The sequence below is a fragment of the Nanorana parkeri genome, unplaced genomic scaffold (genome assembly GCF_000935625.1).
Source record: "Nanorana parkeri isolate BGI_ZX_2015 unplaced genomic scaffold, ASM93562v1 scaffold650, whole genome shotgun sequence".
Lineage (NCBI taxonomy): Eukaryota > Metazoa > Chordata > Amphibia > Anura > Dicroglossidae > Nanorana > Nanorana parkeri.
Genome location: NW_017306918.1, coordinates 544,592 through 571,116, shown reverse-complemented (window position 1 = coordinate 571,116; position 26,525 = coordinate 544,592). Strand labels below are relative to the sequence as shown.

Genomic DNA, 26,525 nt, shown 5'->3' with positions numbered 1-26,525 from the left:
GGCTTGTTCACACCATATACAGTGCGTTTTAGTGCGGTTAGCTGCTGGAACGCACTATCGCATAAAAAACTCCCCTGTGCGTGCTGGAGCAGGAAGGGGTGTGGTAGTGCACTAAAGTCAATGGCACCCCCGCCACCCCCCCCTGCTCGCAGTGGCACATTAGTGCCTTGTTGCGGTCCAGTGCGATCAGAAAAAATCCATACAGTGCATTCCAGCAGCTAACCACACTGGAACGCACTGTATATGGTGTGAACAAGCCCTTAGAATTGGCCACAGGAAGAGAGGTGAGATGCTGTGCATCCACACTGCCCACTCTTTGTATTTGCCCATTGTCACCCTCTCTGAGCACCCTCCCACACTGCCACCCACTCACACTGCCACCCACTCTGTGCACCCACCCACACTGCCACCCACTCTGTGCACCCACCCACACTTCCAACCCTGTGCACCCACCCTTTGTACCCGCCCACTGGCACCCTCTCTGTGCACCTACTCTCACCCTCTGTGCACTCACCCACACTGACACCCACTCTGTGCACCCACCCACACTGCCACCCACACTGCTCATACTGTGCACCTACACCACCCACACTGCACCCACTTTGTAACACCACTTTTCCCAGCTTCACTGGTGTAACTGTTTTTTTTAGTTGTATTTACACCGCCAAGCCAAAGAAATGAGGGAAAGTGCGTTATATTGCACTGTGTAATCCTTCTGTGGTGTGGCTGTGTAATTATAACTTAAAATGACACTGCCACACCAGTGAAGCCGGGGAAAGTGGGGTTACAAATGATGAACCCCTGTGGTATTTTAAGTTATAATTTGAACCACCCTTGTGTAATTGTAAATCCCATTTTCCCAGCTTTATTGGTGGCACTGTAAAAGAATTAGGCCTCGTTACACATGACGTTCTGGCATTCCTGCAGCAGAAACATACAGATTCTTGTGACAGGAATGTCAGGTGTCCCACTTAAATGTGGCTGCTGTACCCACTGAAATTAATGACCAGGTGATAGCGGCCATATCTGTAAGCGGCAGTCCGCACATAATGTGCGTGATATGATTAAATGCAGTTTTCAATAGATCACTGTCTCTGGATGTACGTATCCTGCATTCAGGGACAGTGATCTATTGCAAACTGCATTTAATCATATTGTATAATAATAATATATGCTGTAGTTCAGGCACCAGCGGGGGTGCGGGTTGGGGCGGCCCCTCTACAAATTTTTTGCTATGGGGCCCTGTGATTTCTAGTTACGCCCCTGTATGTGAGGTATATTTGACCCCCAGTTACTCTCCTGTGTGGACTGTCTTTTTTTATTTTCTGCATTTCATTGGCTTGCGATGGTCTATGGCCCTGTTCTCAGCATATTGTTTGCATTGTTTGTCGAACTTGTACCTTACTCGAGATTTGATCCTCTCATTTTCTGTGGACAACCTATGTAGCTATGTTTTTTGTTCTCATTATTAGTACATTTGCACCATGCACCACAATTCTTTTCTTTTGTTCTCTTACAATGTCTGCTTACCCTATAGGGTTTGTCTCGTGGAATGTAAGGGGCTTAGGTGACGCAACAAAGCGTTGCTCGGTATTTGAATATTTACTTACTGTACATATAAGCCCTCAATTATCTGCTTACAGGAGACGCATACTAATTTGGATATGTGTAAACTGTTAGAACACAGATTCTGCCAACAGGCTTTTCATTCTTGCTTCTCCACATATGCAAGGGGAGTTTCTGTACTTGTTCACTAAAATGTTCCATTCTCCTGCAGGCAGGTAAAAGCAGATACTGTGGGTAGATTTGTATTTCTACATTGTTATCTAATAAAGAATGTGTTAATGCTGCTGTTCACATACCTCCCCCATAGTCCAATGCCGTGCTTAAAGAACTTGCCAATTATTTGCCAGATAAACTCCCCCTCCCCGTCTTGGTGCTTGGGGACTAATAATTGTATAAACCAAACTGTTGATAAATTCCCTAATGCTGGGGGAGGAACCTCCCTGAGGGCATTTGCCAAGCTCTGCGGGAAGTTGGGTCTAGTGGATATTTGGCGTATTTTGCACCCAACTGATTTACTTGTCACTCTAAAACCCCCAATATGATGTTCTGTGCAGATTATGCACTTGGTACATCCAAAACCCTACCTTTTATTTCCACTATTGCCATTCAACCCAGAAGCCTGTCAGACCACTCTGACACTCTGTTGTATGTTCAACTCTCCTTTGATCGCTGGCTGTCCTTGGCCCAATGACATTTAAATCATTTTTGGTTGACATTACTTACAGATAACGCGGCATTGGAGGATGACATTTCTTCCTTTTTATCCGTAAACTTGCCTTATGCTCCTTTGTTAATTCTATGGGGCACTTTAAAAACTTTTATGAGGGGGGTGTTTATTTAGCGTGTCAGTACCATTAAAACTAAATCTAGACATCAGGAAAATGATGGCCGCCAGGCAGTGGCGAACTCTGAAGTGGCATATATTAATGAACCTTCTGCTCTTATTGACAAGAACTGGTCTACTGCCATGTAAACTTTGGAAAATCTGATTAAACAAAAATCTCTTTAAAAAAGAGTTCTATAGGGCTGAGGGAGATTCGACTGGCAATCTTTTAGCTCAGCTAGCTAGATTACAGCAGTCTGTCACATTTATAGGCTCCATTAAGGGTTCTGATAATAACATTCCCTCTGATAAACTATGTATCCTTAAGGCATTTTCCCAGTTTTACACTAAACTGTATTCGTCTGGAGCTAGGTATTCGGATTTGGAACTAGGTAACCATTTATCTCAGATTTCTTTGCCTGCATTATGTGTCTGACTGTTCTGATTTGGAGGCACTGATCACTCATGCAGAGATAGAGAAGATGATTAATAGCTTTTCTAATGGAAAATTTCCTGGCCCTGACAGCCTCCCCATAGAGGTTTATAAGAATTATAAAAGTTCTATATTTTCCACTCTTTTCAGGCCTTTAATGAGGCTTTATCGGTGGGCCATCTTCCACTCTCCATGTATGATGCTACTATTATTGTTTAACCCGAAAAAAATAAGGACCCCCTTCTTCCTGAATCATACCGACCAATCCCTCACCTTAATAATGACGTTAAAATACTGGCCAAGGTTTTAGCAAACAGATTGTCTTCTAAAATCTCATCCCTTATTCACACAGACCAATCAGGATTCATTCCAAATAAGTCCACTGCTGTCAATATTCGTAGGGTATATATGAATATGCAAATACCCATTGACAATACTGGTAATAGGGCTTTGTTGGCTTTGGACATTGCAAAAGCCTTTGACAGTTTTGAACGGCGTTATCTATGGACTGTTCTTTCCATTGTTGGATTTGGACCTCAATTTTGCAATTGGATCCATCTCTTATACTTTACTCATTTTGCATCTGTGAAGGTCAATAACTCCCTACCCCCAAAATCTTTACTATATAGAGGCACCAGACAGGGCTGTCCTCTCCCCCCCCTTGCTATGGCTATTGAACCATTGGCCGCGCTGATTAGGACCTCCCCAGATATTGTAAGTTTCAGACAAGGTAGGGAAGAGGAAAAATTTGCTCTATATGCGGACAGCACTGTTCTCTTCTTGGCTGACACACAAGCCTTGTTGCGTGCAGTTATGTCTCACTTATTTCAATTTGCATGTTTTTCATGATTGGCTGTTAACTGGGAAAAATCTAAAAAATGTTGCTCATTATCCCACTGCTCCTGTCTTACATACTTAGGGATTCAACTTTCTCCTTGTTTAGATGTATACATTGATATTAATCTGTTACCCTTGCTATGTAAACTTCAATGGACAACCTGGCTTAAAACTTCCCCTTTCAGTTGTAGGTAGAGTCAACCTCATTAAAATGGTGTGGACTCCCCAACTATTGTATGCTCTGCATAACTCCCCAGCTTGGATCCCCCCAAAAATGTTTGAACAAATTAAAAGCATCTTTAGAGATCTGATCTGGAAACAGAAAACAGGCTCGTATCAGATTTGAAGTTTTGCAAAAGACCAAAGAATCTAGGGGGTTTAGCTCTCCCTAACCGTTGGCTCTAATGGTTAGCTTCCCAGCAACAACACCTCCCTGGATGGGGCCATGAAGATGCTCTACCATCGTCAATTGGCTAACTTACCTATTTATTTAATGGTTCAGATCCACTAAACTCTTTGGAAACCAATTTATACACCAAGACATTTTCTTTTTTCTTTATTACTTGGCAACAGTTTCATTTATTGGGTAGTGTGTGGGATGCTGCAAAGGGCATTCTAAATATTGCTGGTTGTACCATATATACCCTGCTTTGGAACAATGAGTGTCCTGAATTGTTTAAGGTAAAGGGCTTGGACAGTTGGAGACAGGCATGGATATGTTATTTTGCTCAACTGTAAGTCGGGGGTTCTCTTTGCTCCTTCACACACTTGACTTCGCAATTTCACTTAAGAATATCCAATATCTTCAGGTTATGCATGCTCTCTCCTCCCAGTTTGGGGTGTCCCCATTGTCCATTTGTTCCTTTCAAGTCTTAGATGCACTGGTTCACTCCTCACGTGAGTGAAGGAATGTAACTCACATTTCATGAGCAGCAATAGGGACAGGTGAACATTGGGTCCATCTCTGATGAGCTCTGGGAGAATGTATTACACACTGTCCCCCTCTCTGCTACACACAGACTTGCACAACTTTTCATTTTACATAGATCATATCGCACACCCGAATTTTTGGTTTGTATAGGTGTTCATGTTGATCCATCTGGTCTGAAATGTGGCTTTCACCAAGGTTCTCTGATGCATCTTCTGTGGAGATGCCCTAAGCTGGTAAGACATTGGAGTCAAATAATATCCACACTTAATTCCGGATTCAATGTCTCCATTGTCATTTCACCACTCACTTACCTCCTAGGAGGATTAGATTCTTCTATATAGTGTCTACTCATAAGAGTGGCCCTCCACAGAGCTTTATTTACTGCTAGGAGACTCCTTACACGTAAATGGATATAAGCTTCCCCACCTCACTCTCAGAATGGATAGCTGAATTAGATATGTTATACGTTCATAAACAATAATCCTATCAGCGGAGTAGGCTTAACAACACGTTTTCCTCAATTTGGTCCCAATGGCTAAATTACCGTGCCACATGATTGTTATCAGCTGATCTTGTTCTTTTATTACTGCTATTGTGAATACACATGGCTATCTGCTACTATTGTTGTCTGTGCTTTTATACGAGACCTGTGTGCGTTTTATACTATAAGACATGTGTATCCGTGTTTGCGCATCAGTGTTTGCTCATGGCTTCTTACGGTGTGTCATGGCTGTATTTTTGGTTCCTCACGGTTTGTTTTATGTTTTTCTTTGCAAACATTTTCAATAAAAATGATCGGATTTAAAAAAAAAATGTTTTTATTAAAAGGTAAATATAAAATATTGCATGATTTCTTTTTTGGCATTTACTGCTCAGAAGTAGCGATGGGCTCAATGTTCGAGCCAAATGCGAGTTCGATTCGAACATTGCTAGTTTGTGTGTCTGCCCGCCGAATGCCCCACAATGCTTTACGCCTTGTGAAGCCCTATTTGGCTAAAGGCTTGCACCTGACCAATGGATCAATGGATACATTTATTTATTTTTACAATAAAGGACTTGTCAAAAATCCTTTGTTGTGGTTTTTTTTTCAAATAAAAAGGATTTTTTCCAAAAGTCAGGTTTTTTTTTTACAATTTACTTAAACTTTTTAGTGAGTGGGTAGGGGTACAAGTACCCCTTACTCATTCACAAGGGGGGGGGCCGCATCTGGGTACCCTGTTGTGAGTAACCCCCCACAACCAATGCCCCAGGGCTTGTGAGGAAGAGGCTCTTGTCCCCATCGGCACGGGGATAAGGTGCTTTTTCAGGGGCGACCCTGGAAAAGTATCGTGAGTACTCTCCTTGTCGCACTCCTTACCGATATGTCCCTTGTAGTGGGGGGTGCTCGCAGTGACCGCGGATGGCGCCGCAAATGTCAGCAAAATTGTAGAAATGTCACCAGCACACCAGTCCTATTAAGATAGCAAAAGCTTCATATGACAAAAAACTTCAATAAATGAAGCTTTTGCTATCTTAATAGGACTGGTGTGCTGGTGACATTTCTACAATTTTCCTGGAAAAGTATCCTCCCAGTACCGAGGACATGTGGCCTGGTATGGGAGAGAGGGAGGGCCGCAAAAAAATTCATGTATTGAAGAAAACAGTCCACTTCTTACATGTGGTTTTCATGCAAGGCTAAGCTAGCCCGCTTAAGTGAAAAAGAACCCCATCTCCAATGGACATAGGCACATACAGTATATAAAGTACAACAATTCCTGTAGGGAAGGGACTGCAGGTGTAGAATAATGGCAAGAGCTGTGCTAGAGTATAATTGTGCTCTGAACAATGGACTAGCTGCAACAATCTGTGATTTAGTAATCGTGTGTAGTGATGCTAATTCGTTGCGCTCAGTCTGGATGTGAATGAATAAACTCACAAAATGAATAAGTGAAATTCACCTCATACTGGTGAACATGAGTGAGATCAAATGGGTGAAATTCTGTGTGTGACAATACATTCTCTATCTGTCCGTAAAAATTTTAACAAATTGCAAGGCTATAGTCCAGTCATGCTGACTGGTGAAATTTATGACTGACTGGTGAGACACCCGAAAGATGACTACTGTATAGGTGTTTGGACAAAAATGTAAAGAAATACTTTGCTAGGTAATGTATATTTTCTGATTTGGATCCATTACTTGAAAAACAATTGCTAAATATAATAGGCCTCCCTTAGAAAAATAAGGGATAGAAAATATGGAGATCTAACCTATGGCAAAATACAGATGTAATTTTTTATAGGCAGTTTACAAAAATAAAGTTACATTTAACAGACTGCTGTGGGCAACAACCCTAACTGTTCAGTTTTATTATAGGAACGTCATAACAGAGTACTGGTCCTCTTACCACAGTGGAGCAGCGTGTGATGTACTAATTACAAAAGCTTCCCCTGTCTGACCAGAAAGAGTTCGCCCACTTTTGTCTACAATGGTTCCTGAAACCTATAACAAGGCGAGAGAAAAAAATGTACAGGAAAAGCATGTCACAACACAAGTATAAAGCAACAAGTAATATCCTAACAATTATCTCTCCCCATATCTGAACCCTAAAAGCTGAATTAACACTTTCAGCCTTTTGTGGTGCGTTAAGGAACATTATGTTGTGCATAGACAACACACACATAGACAACACACAAAACTCAATTTAATTTGTTTTTAATTTTTATAAAAGACCATCGTGATGTTTCAAACCAGCAAATTTAATTTTCCAAAATGATTAACTATGGTTTATACAGTTGTGCTCATAAGTTTACATACCATGGCAGAATTTATGATTTCCTGGCCATTTTTCAGAGAATATGAATGATAACACGAAAACTTGTCACTCATGGGTAGTGTTTGGCTGAAGCCATTTATTATCAATCAACTGTGTTTACTCTTTTCCAATCATAATGACAACAGAAACTACCCAAATGACCCTGATCAAGAGTTGACATACCCTGGTGATTTCGGCCTGATAACATGCACACAGGTTGACACAAAGGGTCGTGAATGGCTATTAAAGGGAACCATCCTCACCTGTGATCTGTTTGCATGCAATCAGTGTGTGTGTATAAAAGGCCAATGAGTTTCTGACCTCCTGACAAACCCTTGCACTGACGTGTCTGGATTCTGAGTCATGGGGAAAGCATAGAATTGTCAAAGGACCTGCGGGAAAAGGAAGTTGAACTGTATAGAACAGGAAAGGGATATAAAAAGATATCCAAGGAATTGAGAATGCCAATCAGCAGTGTTCAAACTCTAATCAAGAAGTGGACCATGAGGGGTTCTGTTGAAATCAAACCACGGTCAGGTAGACCAACTAAACTGTCAGCCACAACTGCCAGGAAAATTATTCGGGATGCAAAGAAAAACCCACAAATAACTTCAGGTGAAATACAGGACACTCTGAAAACATGTGGTGCGACTGTTGCAAGATGCACAATAAGGGGGCACTTGAAGATGGGCTGCATGGTCGAGTCGCCAGAAGAAAGCCATTACTACGCAAATTCCACAAAGTATCCCGCTTACAATACGCCAAACAGCACAGAGACAAGCCTCAAACCTTCTGGCACAAAGTCATTTGGAGTGATGAGACCAAAATTGAGCTTTTCGGCCACAACCATAAACGCTACATTTGGAGAGGAGTCAACAAGGCCTATGATGAAAAGTACACCATTCCTACTGTGAAACACGGAGGTGGATCGCTGATGTTTTGGGGATGTGTGAGCTACAAAGGCACAGGAAAGTTGGTCAGAATTGATGGCACGATGAATGCAGTATGTTATCAAAAGATACTGGAGGACAATTTGCATGCATCAGCCCGGAAGCTGCGCATGGGACGTACTTGGACATTCCAACATGACAATGATCCTAAACACAAGGCCAAGTCGACCTGTCATTGGCTACAGCAGAATAAAGTGAAGGTTCTGGAGTGGCCATCTCAGTCTCCTGACCTCAATATCATTGAGCCACTCTGGGGTGATCTCAAAACGTGCAGTTCATGCAAGACAGCCCAAGAATATACAGTACCTGGAGGCTTTTTGCCAGGAAGAATGGGCAGCTTTACCATCTGAGAAGATAAGGAGCCTCATCCACACATACCACAAAAGACTTCAAGCTGTCATTGATGTTAAAGGGGGCAACACACCGAACTGGGGTATGTAAACTTTAGATCAGGGTCATTTGGGTAGTTTCTGTTGTCATTATGATTGGAAAAGAGTAAACACAGTTGATTGATAATAAATGGCTTCAGCCAAACACTACCCATGAGTGACAGAAAGGTTTTCGTGTTATCATTCATAGTCTCTGACAAATGGCCAGGAAATCATAAATTCTGGGTATGTAAACTTATGAGCACAAGTGTATATGGCAAGTGACCCTACACCTAAATAGATCAATAAACTGCTATAGATTCCACTCAGATTACTGTAATAAAATTGAGATCTAGGATCACTATAGTAAATAAAAAAAAATAAAAAACAAGAAGAGGCCCAATACATAATTTAGCCTTCATTCACACCTACCAAGTAGGTCTGATTTGGAATTTCTGAGGCTGGAACTTGGGATTTCCTTAAAGAACTATGGGGTCAGGGCTTTACCCCACAGTTCTCCCAAGGGTAACGGGAGGACATAAACTAGCGTCCTCCCGTCACACAGACGCCGCAGCCGGGGCAGATCCCGACATTATTGACGAGATCCACCCAGCTGCGGGATTGACAGCTGGCTCCGCCTATCTAGAGGCAGAGCCAGCTGTGCCCGCCCCCTCCCCGTCCGTTCCGCCAGTCAGCGCTGGAGGATCGGACAGGGGAGGTGGGGGAATCCGTGACAGTCACGGCTCTCTGCAGAGATAGATCGAGAAGTGAGCGAGCGTGTTCGCTCACTTCCCGATCCATTGAGCCGACCTGTGACAGTTTCATTGCCACAGGTCGGCTAGAACTATGAGGCTGAGTGATTATCACTTGCCTCATAGTTCTCCTTTAAGCAGGAATTCAAAATCTCTTGTTTACAAGTGGCAGCTGTCACCTGTTCAAGTAAATGAACGGGTGATGGCTGCCACATTTGAAAATGGTAGAATGCCGACACACTGCATGTAATCATATGTGATCCGATTACATGCGATTAGGAATCAATCACTATCCTTGGACACATCAATCGCACATCCAGGGATAGTGATTGATTCTCAACCAAATGTAATCGTATCACATATGATTCCATGCAGTGTGACAGTGTTCTGCCACTTTCAAATGCAGCCACTGTCACTTGATCATTAACTTTAACTGGCAACAGCTACTGCTTGTAAGTGGAAGATTTGGAATTCCTGCTGTAAGAATTTCAAATTGCATCTACTTGGTAGATGTGAGTGAGGCCTTATTGCTAGTCAACAAGTAACATTTACAAATATTGCCCGTACACTCCAGGTACTCCCCTTGGTGGCTCCGCTTGGGCCTCCGGCGTCCCCACGGGTTAGGGCATCATTACGTTTTGAAAGATGGTCGCGCTAATCTTTAAACCTGGAAAGTGCCCGGATCCTATTTAATACATTGCTGAAATCGGCAATATATTAAATGAAAATCATCCTATTGTGGTCCAGTGGAGGATCAGTATGATCTGCATCTCTTGCTGATGTGGACTATACTCAGTGCTCCCTTGTGGTGCCGCCACTCACAAGAAGGAGCGATTAGAATGGTCTGCATCAGCCAAAATTGCAGATCATACTCACCCTCCACTGGAACCCCAGGATAATCCATGAGTGCCCCACTGGACCCCAGGGATGCAGCCCCCTCCCTGCAAAACAGGCAAGCAGGAGAAGAGGCAATTCTTTCAATAACTTTTAATTATGTGTTTGTGTGATGTGCGTGTGTTTGTGTGATGTGCGTGTGTTTGTGTGATGTGCGTGTGTTTGTGTGATGTGCGTATGTTTGTGTGTGCTTTTTTATGTTCAATATGTTTATTAATTTTACAAGACAGTTCAATAATTATACTGAGGGTACAAACAACATATGGAAAGTAGCCAAAACAAAAACGACAATAGTAAATTCCAATAGTGTAGAGTGAATCAAGATGTCACATCAACCAGTTAATATAATATAGCAAGGCATATAGTGGTTGAAACTGCAGCGCACAATGGTAGAAAGAAGAGAGGGGAAATAAAAGGGGAATAAGAAAACAATTGTCGGAGGTGACAATGTGAGCCAGAGGTGACAATGTGAACCAAAGGTGACACGCTAACTCCCCCCCTTCCCTGATTGTCAAGGAGAAGCGAAGCGGTGTCAAAAGGGAGACATCATCATCCGCTCCTCGCATGCCCCCAAAAGTGTTTGCGTTGTTTAAAGTAGTGTGATATCTGTGTGCGTTTTTTAATGGGTGTGAGATATGCGTGTGTTGTCAGGTCTTTTCTATATGGAATTAATTTAACAACAAGTTGCTTCATATTACAATACAAATCCTCTATCATACTATACAAGCTAAGCTACGCCTAAAGGATGAACAAAATGGCTGACATATATATCCAGCCAAAATCCTTTTCCTACAGAACAAAACTGATCAGATGCCATATATAAAAAGGAGAATTATGAGGCAAGTGATTTTCACTCAGCCTCATAATCTGAGCCGACCTGTGACAATGAAACTGTCACAGGTCGGCTCAGTAGATCGGGAAGTGAGCGAACACATACCGGCGCTCTCTTACTTCTCGATCTATCCGTGCAGAGAGCCGTGACTGTCACTCGGATCGTCTAGCGCTGACTGGCGGAACGGACGGGGGAGGGGGCGGGTACAGCTGTCACTTACGCAGCTGGGTGGATCCAGACAGAATTGTCGCTAGTTTGTGTCCTCCCGTTACCCTTAGGAGAACTATGGGGAAAAACCCTAACCCCATAGTTCTTCTTTAAACACTCTTTACGTTGTATTGAGATTCAAATGAGACCAATTGAATCTGATACCTTGCTTATGTCTACAAGCAGGACTGGATTTACTCCTGCTGACCCAAGGCCAGGTTTCTCAATGCGCTGCCTAGAGGACCAACAGATTCACACATTTATTCACAAACAAATACAACTCCACCCACACACACACACACGAATGCAGAATACAAACCCACCCCCCTCCCCCACACAAAATAAAAGACAAAGGCCCATCACCTGCACATTCCCTGGTGATCCAGTGGTTGATTAGCAAGAACTAGCGACTGTACGAAGGTTTCTGGGAGAACGTCCTAAATCCTCTGGTGATAACAATTTTATCCTAGATCACCTTGAGTATATTTTAAACACAATGTCTTCATGTTTGGGGAATCCAATTACTTCCAGGTGCAGGGCGCGGCAATGGGGACCTGTTGTGCACCATCTCACGTGAACCTGCACCTGGGGGGATGAGGCAGACCTCTTTTCGGAGGACTCATTTGTCCCTTTTCTGGCCAATGTGGCATTTTGGTAGCGCTACATTGATGATATGGTCTGGAACACGAGAAAGCCTAGTCTCATTATGCATTGTGATCAGAAAAGTGTTTATTTCTTGGATGTTCAAATTATGGTGGAAGAGGATTGCTCTCTGTCCACATCTCTCTACAGAATGGCTACTGCAGTTTATACAACTCTCCATGCTACAAGTGCTCACCCTGAGTTTTTAAAATGCAGTATCCCTTTTGGTCAATACCTGTGCCTCCGGCACAACTGCTCAGATTAAGTTAGCTTTGTGAAAGAAGCCTAACAGTTAAAGGAGAGACTGCTAATGTGGGGTTACAGTAAAAGTGTCTGATAAAAGATTTCAGGCAAGCGAAAAATCAAGCAATAAATACACACAGAAATATATATATGCATATATATATTATTAGGGATTATATAAGATTAATTATTTAACTGTATCTTATGATTGTTGCCGCTTGTAAACGGCAGATTAGGGATTCCTGCTGCATGAAAAACGCAAGTTCCTGACACAGGAATCTCTAAAATCACACCTGAAATATACTGTAGGTGTGAATGGGGCCTAATATACACATACACTAAAGGTGCCCATACACCTGCCGATTATCGTACGACAATCGCGGGCGATCGTACGATAATCGGCAGGTGTATGGGCAGCGTGCGACCAATTCTACTGTGAGGTCGTACGACTTTCGTCTTCCAAGCACGCTGGAAAACCTGCCGGGTGGCTGGTTTCCGCTCTCACACCCACTGTCGAATCTCAGAGGGGCATTTGTACAGGAACTGTTCTTTTAAAATAACTTGCATAAATTTGCTCTGAATAGATCGCGTTTCCCCTTTCAGCCACCAGCAAAACGTTAGAGATATTTTGTGTGCATACATTTTAAAGGAATTCCCACACAGACAAGGTGTGCTTCTGAACTGTGCATGATAGGCATCCAGTGACACAGCATAATATTCCAGCACTGCTCTCCGGATATCATTATAGTTCCTTCTCTTTCTGTAGGCCTCAGCCGCTCCTCCATCTAGCATCCCCGCCATGTAGCGAGTCCAGTCTGCGGGTGGAACCTCCATTGGTTCACACTGGTGCTCAAAGTCCTGGAAGAACCCTTCCACATCCCCCATATTTTCGTGGAAGGGATTAAAGTCTTTGCGGGAAAGCCTTGGGGCCTCCCTCACCGCAGGGACAGCAGCACGAGTGTTTGCTGCTTCCCATTCTTGCTGTCTGTTTTGTGCCTTCTCAATTGCTGCAAGTTTCCTTTCTGTTGTAGCATCCTTCCCCAGAATGGCCATCTCTTCCTCATAGCAGAGAACCCAGGGGCTTTTATTGGCAGGATCCGGGAGCACAGGAACCTCTTCCCTGGGTTGTGATCGAACAATGTCAGCACCCAGCTCTCCCTGCTGGCCGGCTTCCTCTAGCAACCTGACCAGCTGTTCCTTAGAAAGTCCTTTGTACCTGAGCCCCAACTCCCTGGCCTTCTCCTGTAGCCTGATCACAGTCCAATTATGGTATTGTGGGGCCCTCATTGTGTTCATGGTGTGCAGGCTCTGAGAGTTAATACACAGAGGCAAATCACACGGAACCCAGCGTGTAGGGTGTTTATTGGGGAATTCAGGTATACAAAGTGAGGTACAGAGGCCGGGGTTCTATTCTGGGGGGGGTTGCAGGACGATGGGAGGGTCAAACCAGAAGGTAGGCAACGGGCACAGGAAGGAATAAGTCCAGAGTCATAATGCAAGTAATCCAGGGGTCAGAGGTGCAGCAAGAAGTAATCCAACAGGTATCAAGGCACAGTAGGAGTATATCCAGTAACGGCAGACAACAGAGGGGAAAAACAAGTCTCACCAGACCTCAGCAGCCTACAACAGGGAGGGACTAGGAATCCCAGCAGACCTCACAGCAGCAGTGGAGCAGAACAGGCAGGGTTAAGCCCCTATTCCTTTGAATACGCAGCCAGAGACCGGCCTCAGCGCAGCTTCTAGTCTGCCAGTCAAAGAGTAGAATAAGCATGCAGGCTGCCCACCAAAAACTTCCAAAGGTCCTGGGAGGAGGTGGCATGAGAGGGGAGTACATAGGCTGTTGCTGAGCAACTAACCTCACCCCCATGTGTCCTTTGTTCTGGGGAGGCTAAAATGGAGGGAAACAGCAGACGTGTACTGGATTATCTCAGTGCCCAATGTGCAGACCCCCCGCTGTTAGGGGCCCAGCAGGGCTCATGTGATCTGCAGACTTCTGGCTTCGAAAGCCAACAAGAGGTTGGGGGGTGGGGGTTACCAGGTGGGAGAGCACTGGTCTGCAGCTTTATTCTTCTGATTTTGTGTCAGAGATCGAAGCCCAGGATGCTGCAGCTGGGTTGGGATTGGGATCGATCCCTTCTGAGGGAACAGCCCTGAGGCTCCCATTTCTTCCCGTCGTTACTCTTGTGGCAGAGATTACCGAAGATTCCGTGATACCACACAAGGAACAAGACCCACATCTGGATCCCAGATATCTCGTGGACTCTAACCAGTTTGATTGAAGTTTAATGTCTTTTACATTTGCTGCTGTATTGACTGTGCACAGTGGTCTTCTGGGCCTACATCCGCCTAGTTTGCACCATAACACTGTCCTGAGATTGTGATCCGGGACCTGGACGGCCCTGTGCACTCTCAAAAGATATATGTCTTGACACATTGTTTGCCAACGGCTGATATCTTAGTATAACCGTCAGGGTGAATTGAGGGAATTGTGGGGAGTCGTCCCTTCTCTGGGCTCCTTCGCCAGGGGAGAGGTTTGACTCTCCAGGAGATTCTTCTCTTTTTTGGGGTCCCGAAGATTCCGCAGGTTGATTTTAATTAAATATATATATTTTTTTTCTTTTCCTTAGTGGGCACCCACCGGGGATATGACCTCTCAGAACCACCCCCTATTGCCACTGTACAAGTAGACATCTCCATGGGAAGAATGGAAGATTAGAATGCCACTACTTTTTGTATCCCCATTCAGCACTGCCGGTGTAGCCCTTACCCAAGGGTTTTCTTGGAAATCCACATTAACATCCTCAAGGTCACCATGTATTGCACTTATGATTTTTCTCCAGTGATATTTGGTGAAGAGGGAAACAAGATCTGAGGAAGCCTACCTATCTAGCTATACCCAGCCATTAAGTAAGTTACCATTGCCCTCTTTGCACTACTGTTACCAGCCGAGGGAGTTCTCTCCCTCATTTGATAGTTGAAATTGTTTTTATTTCCTCCGTGTACTTGGAATAACTGACATACGGATACATTGGGAATCCTCTAGGCAGTGCTTATCCTGTTATTGGTTTCTCATGCCCTCTGAGTTTTAGCTCATACATTAGTATTTTTGCTTTATTACTATGTCTCTTCATCTCAGTATGCAAATGTGTTTTTTGTAGAGTTCTTCCATAGTTGATGCTGTTCAATGTGATGTCGTTAACATCTATTCAAGTCTAAGCATAGAGTCGCTCCAGGACTCCGTATCCCTAACTTTAGGCTACCCCCCACTAGGCCTTTAACACACCAGTGGTTGTTTGCCTGGAGTAGTTTATTTTGAAGTATTCTTGTTTAGCCTCACTTGGTTGTTCTTCCTTTCTGATTTTACATTCTCTTGCCTACTCTGATCTTTTCCCCTATATTTTTTTTCCTCTCCTCTCTTTCCTTCCACCTACTCTCTTTCCCTCTATCTACTATATCTCTCTTTTTATCCTACTCTGTCCCCTGGGTTCTGGGGTAACATCCTCTAGTGTTTTGGTGGTTTACCTCCGCCTATATTCTGGAAAATACTCCCTCTCGTTAAGTCTCCTATCAGGAATAATTTGATAATCTCCCTCAATGTAAAGGGCTTAAACACACCTGAGAAGAGGTCCATGATACTACGGAAGGGTTTTTAAAAGCACCGACCCACGAGGCAACTCCGGCCCATGCAGCCAGCTGACAAGTCGGGCACACGGTCACAGACCACGTACCTGACTGGCGGAGCAGCTACATCTGTCGGATGCAGAACGCAGAGCTGCTCCTGTCAGCTCCGGCCGAAGCTCTGACAGTTCTGAGCTTAGGCCGAACAGATGATTAGTAAGGTTTGCACTAGACTTTACTAATCACCACTAGATCACCAGGGAATGATGTGCCCTGCAAAGATGAAAGCAGGTGAGGGGGGAAAGTTTTATTATTATGTGTGCTGTGGGCTTGGGAGGGAGGGGGAACTTTATTATGTATGTGTGGGGGTTAGAGAGGGGGGGGGTATTTTATTTGTGTGGGGGGGCTTGGAACAGGGGGGGAGAGTATAACTTTATTTCTGTGGGGGGGTTGGTTGGTTGTGTGTGTGTATTAGGCCCCATTCAAACCTATATCTCCTGTGCGATTAGGGATTCCTGTGTCACAAACTTGCGTTTTCCTGCACAGGAATCCCTAATCTAGCGTGTACATGCAGCAACTGTCGCCCATTCACGGTAATGATCAAATGACAGCCGCTGCATGTACACGCCTGCATACCGCATGTAATCGTATGTGATACGATTACATGCAGTTACAAAAACAAGAGTGATTGATTCCTAACTGCATGTAATTCTTTCACATATAATTACATGCGGTGTGCAGGCGTTTACATGCAGCGGTTGTCACCTGATCATTAACTCGAATGGGTGACAGTTGCCGCACGTAACATGTGCAGACATTAAACACTGGTACCATATATAGTCGCAGCCCCCACGGGACTAAAATATTTGTCCAGTGACCCCTGAGTAAATTGAGTTTGAGACCCGTTCTACAGGAACTCAGACGGAGACGTGCGGACATTTTTTGTGCAGGAGACAAATTTTAGATTGGACAAAATCCCCAGGTTCCACAATAACTGTTATCTCTATGCATACCACTGCTCCTCTCCTGACTCCAAAACTAAGGGGGTTAGTACTCTATTTAGCTGCAACTCGAATTGGAAACTTGTGGACACGTGGTTTTGTCCAGAGGGGCGAGCTCCATTTGTCAAGGGGACTTTAGGTAGCCAACTTTGTACCTTTGCCAACCTATACCTCCCCAATACTAACCAGATTTCCTTTTAGGAACGCATCTTAGATCACCAAGCTACAATCACAAGGGGGTATTGGTGGTTGGAGGAGATTTTAACTTGGTTCTGGATCCTCTCATTCATCCTACTCAGCCATTCGACGCATTCGTAATTGCCTAAGACTGCACCATCTCATAGATGTTTGGCGTATTCTCCATCTTACCGTCAGAGACTATACCTTCTTTTCCAATCCTCACTAATCCTATATGAGAATAGACATGTTCCTCGTACGACACTGACCTACATACAGGGCCGCCGTCAGGGGAGTACCGCCGATAGTCATGTAAGGGGCCCGGGCAGCCTTAGGGGCCCGATCACCTTACATGTGTATCGGCCGACGGCCATACAGGTGCCTGGTGGGAGGTGGAGGGGGCCGGACCCCCGCAGCACCGGAGGAAGTCGGGGCCGTACTCTTCATATCCTCACCTTAGGTGCTCTGTACGGGCCTCCGGTGTCCCCAGGGAGTCTGCACTGCACATTAGGTTTTTAAAGATGGCCGCCGCGAGTAGCTGTGAGAGTGTGTTCTTTTTAATGAGTGTGTGATATGTGCGTTTATTTCATTACGTGAGTGTGTTTTTTTTAACCCCTTCCCGTGGGTTGACGTAAATTTACGTCCTCCGCTGTAAGTGGTTATACAAAGAATATGGCTGCTCCTGCAGCCGTGTTCTTGGTACCATTTTAGGGCTTGTTCACACCACTTGCATCGCATTGTGGCCGACTCACTTTTTGCTGGGCTGGAGGGGTGTGGTGGGCCATTGAAGTGAATGGCACCGTAGCCATGACCCCCGGCCGCAATGCAATCGCCCGCACGGGATCGCAGGGCACTATTTTGAACGCACTGCAGGTACAATGTGCCTTGCAATCCTGTGCGGGCGATCGCATTGGAGCTGGAGGGCGTGGCTACGGCACCATTCACTTCAATGGCCCGCCACGCCCCCTCCAGCTCGGCAAAAAAGTGAGCCGGCCGCAATGCGGGCAGTACGTTCTGGCCAGAGTCGGACTGGAATGCACTGCTTATGGTGTGAACTAACCCTAAGCCGTGTGTCCAGTAGACATGTGCAATTCGTTTCGGAAGAATTCGTTTTCTGGACGAAATTGGTTAGCGGTAGTCTGTACGCATTTTCTGTTTGTGGATGAATTTTCATTGCAGCAAAGTGATAATTAAAAAAAGAAAATGGTTTTAATGTCACTTTGCTGCAATGAAACGAACGATACGAACATGAAACGGAAATGAACATTCGTACAGACTACCGCTAACAAATTTTGTCCAAATCCCGAAAAACGAAATAAACACAAAATTTGAATCAAAACAAGATGAAACTTTTTTCTGAAGGCTGAAAGACGTGACGTCTTTCTGCCTTGAGGAAGGGACCCTGCGCGGTCCCGAAACGTCGGCTTTTCTGATCACTGTGACGTCTTTGTCCAATAAAAAAAGGACATATTCATCTTTACTACCGAGTGCTGGTGATCTGCTTCTTTGTTCTGTTTCTCAGGACATTCTCTCTTAACTTTGTTCCTATTTTTCCTTGAACTCAACCCCAGACTGTGATCCCATGATTCTTTGGGAAGCTCACAAAGCCTACATCAGGGGGGTCCTTATTAAACATTGCTCGCAAACTAAGAAAGGTAAACTCGCTCAGATAACTGATCTACTGACCGATATCCAAGACTTGGAAATGGAACACAAATGCACACTTGCGTCATCTGTTATAGGGAAGCTTTCTTCTCTACGGCTGCATTCGAAGTCACTCTGCTTGTTCAGAGCCAAATGCGCTCTCGCTAGATGTAGACTGACCTTCTCCGAGATTGGGGACAAATGTGGGAGACTTTTGGCCCGAGCCTTGCGAGCACAAAGGGAACGGACCTTTATCCTGGATATTCAATCACATGGTCCTACCAAGGTTTCCAAGACTGACGAAATTGTGGAAGCCTTTCGGCTTTATTATATGTCCTTATATAATCTCAGCTCCGATTCTGGAGACCTTCGGAACCCATCCTTTACTTCTATGATTGACGCATTCCTGCATGAGTCTGGTATGCCTCGTCTTTCGAAAGATGATATTTCTTCCTTGAATAACCCTCTCACCATAGATGAACTTACTCGAGCCATTGCCCAGACCAATGTTGGAAAAACACCTGGTCCTGACGAATTTACTCTGGTTTATTACAAATGCTTTCAAGACCTTCTATCCCCGTACTTCCTCGATGCTTTCAAAAGCGTTGGAACTGGAAGCTTTTTCCTTACAGATACTCTTACACGTTAGGTATCGCCGTGTGTGTCGAGAGCAATAATTATCGGGCCAAAATTCATGGCCAACTCTAAACTGATGACCGGGCTTTCATAATTATATATAGCATCCCCCACACTTTCACACTATGGTTAAAATGACAAGGTCAGGAGGAAATGAAAGCATTTTTGCAATTGCATTGCAGGACTTGGGCTCGTGAGTCTTAATTCTTAATCCTAAATAGTTTTTTTTTTTATGAAATTTTAGGTGATGCTGGGGGGATTTGTCTATACCATGGCAGGCAAATCACAGCATTTTGGAAGTATAAGAAAAACTGGACCACAAAAGTGACAAAGCAGTGCTGGGTGTCCTGGAAGTGATGGTTTGGCCCCTACAGAGCCCTTATCTCAACATCAAGTATGTGTGGAATTACATAAAAAGACAGAGGATTGGAGGCAGCCTACATCCACAGAAAAATCTGTGGTTAGTTCTCAAAGATGTTTGGAACAACCTACCTGTAGAGTTTCTTCAAAAACTGTGTGCAAGTGTACCTAGAAGAATTATATATACACACATATATATACACACACACACACACACACACACTATACTGTATATTGCCAAAAGTATTGGGACGCCTGCCTTTACACGCACATGAACTTTATTGGGGGCTTAGAGTTTGAAGTCCTGACATCATTTGCCAAGGAAGGTAATGTGAGGGTTTTAGGGTAACGGGAGTACAGGCCGGAAGGGTATTACTTCATACCCCCCCCAGGTGTATACCTCAGGCGGACCAGAGGTACGTATAGGGCAATTCTGGAGACTAGCTGAGCAAAGTAGTAACACAAGCTAATATCTTCCTCCCTCAGCACAAGTCATATGTTATTTAGAGTCAGTTCATGCAACCATAGGAGGTTGCAGGGTAATCACATTCAAATTAAGTGCAGCAGGGGCTGCTCCTATAACCAGCAAGCAGAGTGACAGGTCAATGGACAGTCTTGTAACCAATAGCCAGTATATGGCACTTGCGGTTTAAACCAGTAGATGCTCAGCTGGCTATGGATTTCAGGAGAGGCGTTGGGGGTAGCCCTTCTGGCTCCACTCCTAGGGCCCTGGAACATGGGCCGTACGTCAGTGGGGTTAGGGAGTTGCAGGGCGCACACTCCACAATAGTGGAACGCCATGCAATACTCCCAGCCCCTCTTAACTTGGACGCGGAAGTGCAAGGGGGGGGGGGGGCAGCATGACCCACGTTGCCGCCACGTTCCAGCATGGAACGCAACAGCGGATTCCCTTACAGCAGGCCTATCAAGCTCCTCCACCCCAAACTCGCTCATCCCTGTCTTTATGGACCTTGCTTTGTGCACTGGTGCACAGTCATGTTGGAACAGGAAGGAGCCATCCCCAAACTGTTCCCACAAAGTTGAGAGCATGGAATTGTCCAAACTCTCTTGGAATGCTGATGCCTTAAGAGTTCCCTTCACTGGTACTAAGGGGCAAAGCCCAACCCTTCAAAAACAACCCCACACCATAATCATAAATCGCAACACAGTCAGGCAAGTAGCGTTCTCCTAGCAACAGCCAAACCCAGACACGTCCATCGGATTGCCAGACAGAGAAGCGTGATTTGTCAATCCAGAAAAAACGTACCCACTTCTCTAGAGTCCAGTGGCAGCGTGCTTTACACCACTGCATCCGACGCTTTGCATTGCACTTGGTGATGTAAGGCTTGGATGCAGCTGCTCGGCCATGGAAACCCATTCCATAAAGCTCTTTACACATTATTGTTGTGCTAATCTGAAGGCCACATGAAGTTTGGAGGCCTGTAGCTACTGACTCTGCAGACAGTTGGCAACTTCTGGGCACTGTGCGCTTCAGCATGCGCTGACCCCGCTCTGTCATTTTTACGTGGCCTACCACTTCGTGGCTGAGTTGCTGTTGTTCCCAGTTGCTTCCACTTTGCTATAATACCACTAACAGTTGACCAAATATGTAGTAGCAAGGAAATTTCAGGGATGGACTTATTGCACAGGTGGCAACCTATCACGGTACCACGCTTGAATTCACTGAGCTCCTGAGAGCAGCCCATTCTTACACAAATTTTTGTAGAAGCAGTCAGCATGCCTATGTGCTTGATTGTTTACACCTGCGACCATGGGGGTGATTGGAACACCTGAATCCAATTATTTGGAGAGGTGTCCCAATACTTTCGGCAATGTAGTGTGTGTAGAGCATTGGACAGGTACAGACTGTATTAAGGTAGATGTGTATGAAAAGCTTCTGCAGACAATGGGGGGGGGGCTGTAACTAGAGTTGCCACCTGTCCAGGATTCACCCGGACAGTTCGGGTTTTGAATGCTGTGTCCGGGTTTCATGGAACCAGGAACCCGGACACAAGATGTCAGGCAGACAGGGGCAACCAAAATTAAGATAGGGGCTAGTGGCCCCCCACTGAAAATAGTCTCAACTGTGTTTTTTACATATTAATGGGTGGTGCCCATTACATATGAATAAGCCACGACTCCTTCTCCCCAAAAAATATGTCCACGTGTCGCTAGAGTGTTCGGGTTTCGCTTGAAGAAAAGGTGGCAACCCTAGCTGTAACAGATGTTACTGTAGCAGTGTAGAGAGAGCAGTGAGATGGGTCTTTGTAGAATTCAATTTTGTGAAAGTTTTGCACTTCAAATATTTTAAAGTTAGTTAAGAAATAAATATATAATTCAGATTTCTGAAACGTTCTACTTACAAATATGGGTTTAGGCTTGTAATCCTCTTCAAACAGATTCTGAATGGCAAACAAAGCTGCCTGGAGGGAGGGAAAAGCACAAGCAATGTTGAATATAGTTTGCAGAAGTTCAGTCCGCATATAATCTATAATGGTTTGGGTTAGATTTATTATTTTATTACCTTAAAAGAGAGCTATGGACAAACTGTTTTTCTCTCCCCATAGTTTTCCTTTAAAGTTTAACAAAAAGAACAATACAAAAATATATCTATATATCTACAGTGCATTTAGAAAGTATTCAGGCCCCCTTTACTTTTTTTTCCATTTTGTTCTGTCACAGCCTGATACTACAGTTGTTTAAATCGTTTTTTCTCAATAATCAACACTCAGTACTCCATAATGACAAAGTGAAAACAGAATTTTAGAAATGTTTGCAAATGTATGGAAAAGGAAAAACTTAAATATCACATTGGCATATGTATTCAGACCCTTTGCAACATCACTTGAAATTTAGCTCAGGTGCCTCCCATTTCTCTTGATCGTTGCCGAGATGTTTCTACACCTTGATTGGAGTCCCCCTGTGGTAAATTAAATTGATTGGACATGATTTGGAAAGGCACACACCTCTCTATAGAAGGCCTCACAGCTGACAACGCATACTGTATCAGAGAAAAAGCCATGAGGTTAAAAGGAACTGCCTGCAGGGATCAGATACAGGATTATTGCAAGGCACAGATATGGGGAAGGCTAGAAATACATGTCTGCTGCACTGAAGGTTCCCAAGAGCACAGCGGCCTCCATAAATCTCAAATGGAGGAAGTTTGGCACAACCAGGACTCTTCCAAGAGCTGGTCGCCAGGCCAAACTGAGCAATCGGGGGAGAAAGGCCTTAGTAAGAGAGGTGACCAAGAACCCGATTATCACTCTGACTGAGCCCCAAAGATCCTGTGTGGAGATGGGACAAAGTTCCAGAAGAACAACCATCACTGCCGCCCCCCACCGTTCTGGCCTTTATGGCAGAGTGGATAGATGGAAGCCTCTCATCAGTCCCAAACCACAAAAAAGCCATATCCCTGTCAAGTAGCAGCTTGGAACAAAAGTAATAAAAGCACTGTAGCCACGAACACTACAAATCGGTAAGAAGGAAGGACTTTGAAAAGAATGACCTTAATCTTATGCAAAACTAAAATAATGGCTTGCAGTCAAGGCCACCATTCCAAGAGTCTCCGAGCCAAGGCAATATTTGACCCTTGCATATAATTAGGCCCAAATGTTGTTCAAGTTCTGATTGAAGAAAGGCCAAGATTGTCCAATGGAGTATTTTCAAGACAAAAAAAAAACCTCTGTTCGCACCCTACGAAAGTAAGCCCTCTGGGTATGATGACATGATTTGCAAAGAGGTGGACTTCCTTGCTAGCAAGAGTGTGGAAATCAAAGAATTGAACGCAATAAATGTATGTACATATACATACACACACATATACACAGTCATGGCCAAAAATATTGGCACCCCTGCATTTCTGTCAGATAATGCACCACTTGCGCAGAAAATTGTTCCAATAACAAATGTTTAGGCATTCTCATGTTTATTTCTTTTGTTTGTATTGGTATGACATAAAAGTGGAGGGGAAAAAAAATCCAAATCTGACACATTCCACGCAAAACTCCAAAAATGGACTGGAGAAAATTATTGCACCTTCTCCAAATTGCAAGAAATAACTGCATTCCAAGTTTTTGTGGAAAAACATGGACAATCTCAAGGTTATAAGTCCATCTCCAGAGATCCTAATGTTCCTGTGTCCACTGTGTGCAACATGGTCAAGAAGTTTAAAGCCCATGGCACTGTAGCCAATCTCCCTGGACGTGGACGAAAGAGAACAATTGATCAAAGATTGCAACAAAGGATTGTTCGAATGGTGGATAAAGACCTGGGATCAACTTCTAGACAAATTCAAGCTGACCTTCAGGCACAGGGTACAACTGTGTCAGCTCGCACTATACGTCGCCATCTCAATGAAAAAGGGACGCTATGGTAGTAGACCCTGGAGGACCCCACTGCTGACACGGAAACATAACAAAAAACAGGATTGAAGTTTGCCAAAACTTACCTGGGAAAGTCAATATCATTTTGGGAGAATGTGCTGTGGACAGACTAAACAAAATTACAGCTTTTTGGTAAAGCCCATCATTCTACTGTTTTCAGAAAAAGAAATGAGGCCTTAAAAGAAAAAAAAACTACAGTCCCAACAGTCAAACATGTGGAGGCTGACTGATGTTTTGAGGTTGCTTTGCTGCTTCAGACACTGGTTGTCTTGACTGTGTGCATGGCATTATGAAATCTGAAGACTACCAAAGAATTCTAGGGTGCAATGTAAGGCCCAGTGTCAGAAAGTTGGATCTCCGTCAAAGCACACGTCAAAAAGCACCCAGAAGTGATTTCAGACAAAGCGCTGGAGAGTACTGGACTGGCCAGCAATGAGTCCAGATCCAAATCCCATAGAGCAGTGGTCCTCATTCCCCAGCGGGCCACGGTAAAATTATTAAACGTTGACCGGTCCGCGGCGATAAAAAGGTTGGGGAGCACTGCCATAGAGCTCCTGTGGAGAGATCTCAAAACAGCAGTTGGGAAAAGGAACCCTTCCAATCTGAGAGACCTGGAGCAGTTGGCGAAAGAAGAGAGGTCCAAAATTCCTGCAGAGATGTGTAAGAAAATAATTGATGACAGGAAGCGATTGATTACAGTTGTATTTTTTTTAAGGGCTGTGCTACCAAATAGTATGCCAATAATTTTGTCCAGTCCATTTTTGGAGTTTTGCGAGGAATGTGTCAGATTTGCCTTTTTTTTCTATGCTTTGTTGTGTCATACCAATACAAAAAAAAAAAAGAAACAGAAGTATGTCTAAACATTTGTAACTGCAACAACTTTCTCTGCGAAGTGGTGCATTATCTGACAAATGCCAGGGTGTCAATATTGTTATTGTATATATACAATGTTATTCTGGCCACCTGATTTAGATAGGGGTGTCATGTCTCGATTTCTCATGTTTTACAGTGAGGAGTATCAGTCATGTCCCACGTGTCAGAAAGCATGGACTTGGCTTCTCATCAGGCTTCGCCTAGCAGGGGCTCTGAACATGGAAGCGCCCCGTCTCTAAGGGCATGGACCATCCCCAAGCTTGTCTTGGAGCTCCAGAAGAAGGGCATTCCCTACTCTTCTACAGCTAGGAAGGCAGAACTTTTCAAGTTATTGTTTCCGGCGGCAGCCGCTAGTGGCACTTCTCAACAGGTGTCCATGCAAACTGTGGTCACTTCGTTGACACATATTCATGCAACTTTAAACACCATCACGGCTTCGTTATACGAACTTCAGCACCGAACAGACATGCTAGAAAGGCAGGCAGTGGTCACCCCAGAGGCAGTAGTGCCGGATGTCCCTGGTACCCCCATTATCATCCCTGGCGTCAGCACCACGGGCCCCCCCCACCCCCCGGCAGGTATGACCACTTTTCCGCCCCACATCTCACCAGCTCATTTCCTTCCGGCTAACCTCAGGAAAGAGATTTTGGAAGGCAAAGATGTCAATCTGGCATCTCTTTTCATTGCTGCCCATGGCGTCTCTGACAACAAGGCGTACGCATGCGGGGACGTGCCTGTCATTCTGAAAGCCAGAGACCCCAGGTTAAAACAGAAAGTTGTCCATTGCCGAGTTCGTACTGTCGTTCGGGACTTTCAGGGACGTGATATGTTCAGCTAGTCCGGGGCGGAGGGAGGAATTTGATGCATCCATACATATTGTAATTGATTTAGCTTATAAGTATGGGGGGCATGCCTTCTATGATTACCACCGGGCTTTCTCTGCCAAAGCCGCGGCCGGGCTCGCTCAATTTCAGTTTGTCACTAATTGGGGTAGGATAGACACGGAGCTATTTTGCCGTCACTTCGCAGGGTTAAAATCACCAGTCTGTACCTCATGCCAGTCATCGGCGCACACGACTGACTGGTGTCCCACAACGATATCCGCAGATACGGCCATGACACTCAGACAACCAGGACTGGTGCCTAATCCACCCACTGCAACCTCGGCACAATTCAACAAATTAGGGAGGCCAATACAGTGTCTGGGCAAAGCCCAGATATGTAACAATTTTAACTTCAAGTCTTGCAATTACCCTCAGTGCAGATTATTGCATATTTGTTCTGGATGTTTCAGGGCCCACCCCAAATCTGCTTGTACTGTCAAGAATTCCCAGAATCCATGACTAAACCGGGTTGACGTGGAAGTATTAGTCTCCATGCTATCTGCTCACCCTGACCCATTGTTGGCTGTGTTCTTGGGCGACGGGTTTTCCCACGGTTTTCATACCGGTTTCATCACTCTGCCACAAGCAACGCATGAATGCGGCAATTTGAGATCCGCCCTGGCCGATCCCCCCGCTGTCGAGGCCTTACTGCAGGTAGAGCTGAACAAAGGTTTTAT

The 26,525-nt window shown here is 44.6% G+C and overlaps 1 protein-coding gene across 1 annotated transcript in view; it reads right to left on the bottom strand.

Annotated features, from left to right (window-relative positions):
• MTR (5-methyltetrahydrofolate-homocysteine methyltransferase) overlaps positions 1-26,525 on the bottom strand; it is a 462,707-nt gene that overhangs the window by 364,951 nt on the left and 71,231 nt on the right. Inside the window, exons 7-8 of the mRNA XM_018563293.1 lie at positions 22,070-22,129; positions 6,975-7,069 (exon numbers count right to left, since the gene is read on the bottom strand). Coding sequence (XP_018418795.1) covers positions 6,975-7,069; positions 22,070-22,129 — 155 coding nt within the window. The remainder of the gene's footprint in view (positions 1-6,974; positions 7,070-22,069; positions 22,130-26,525) is intronic.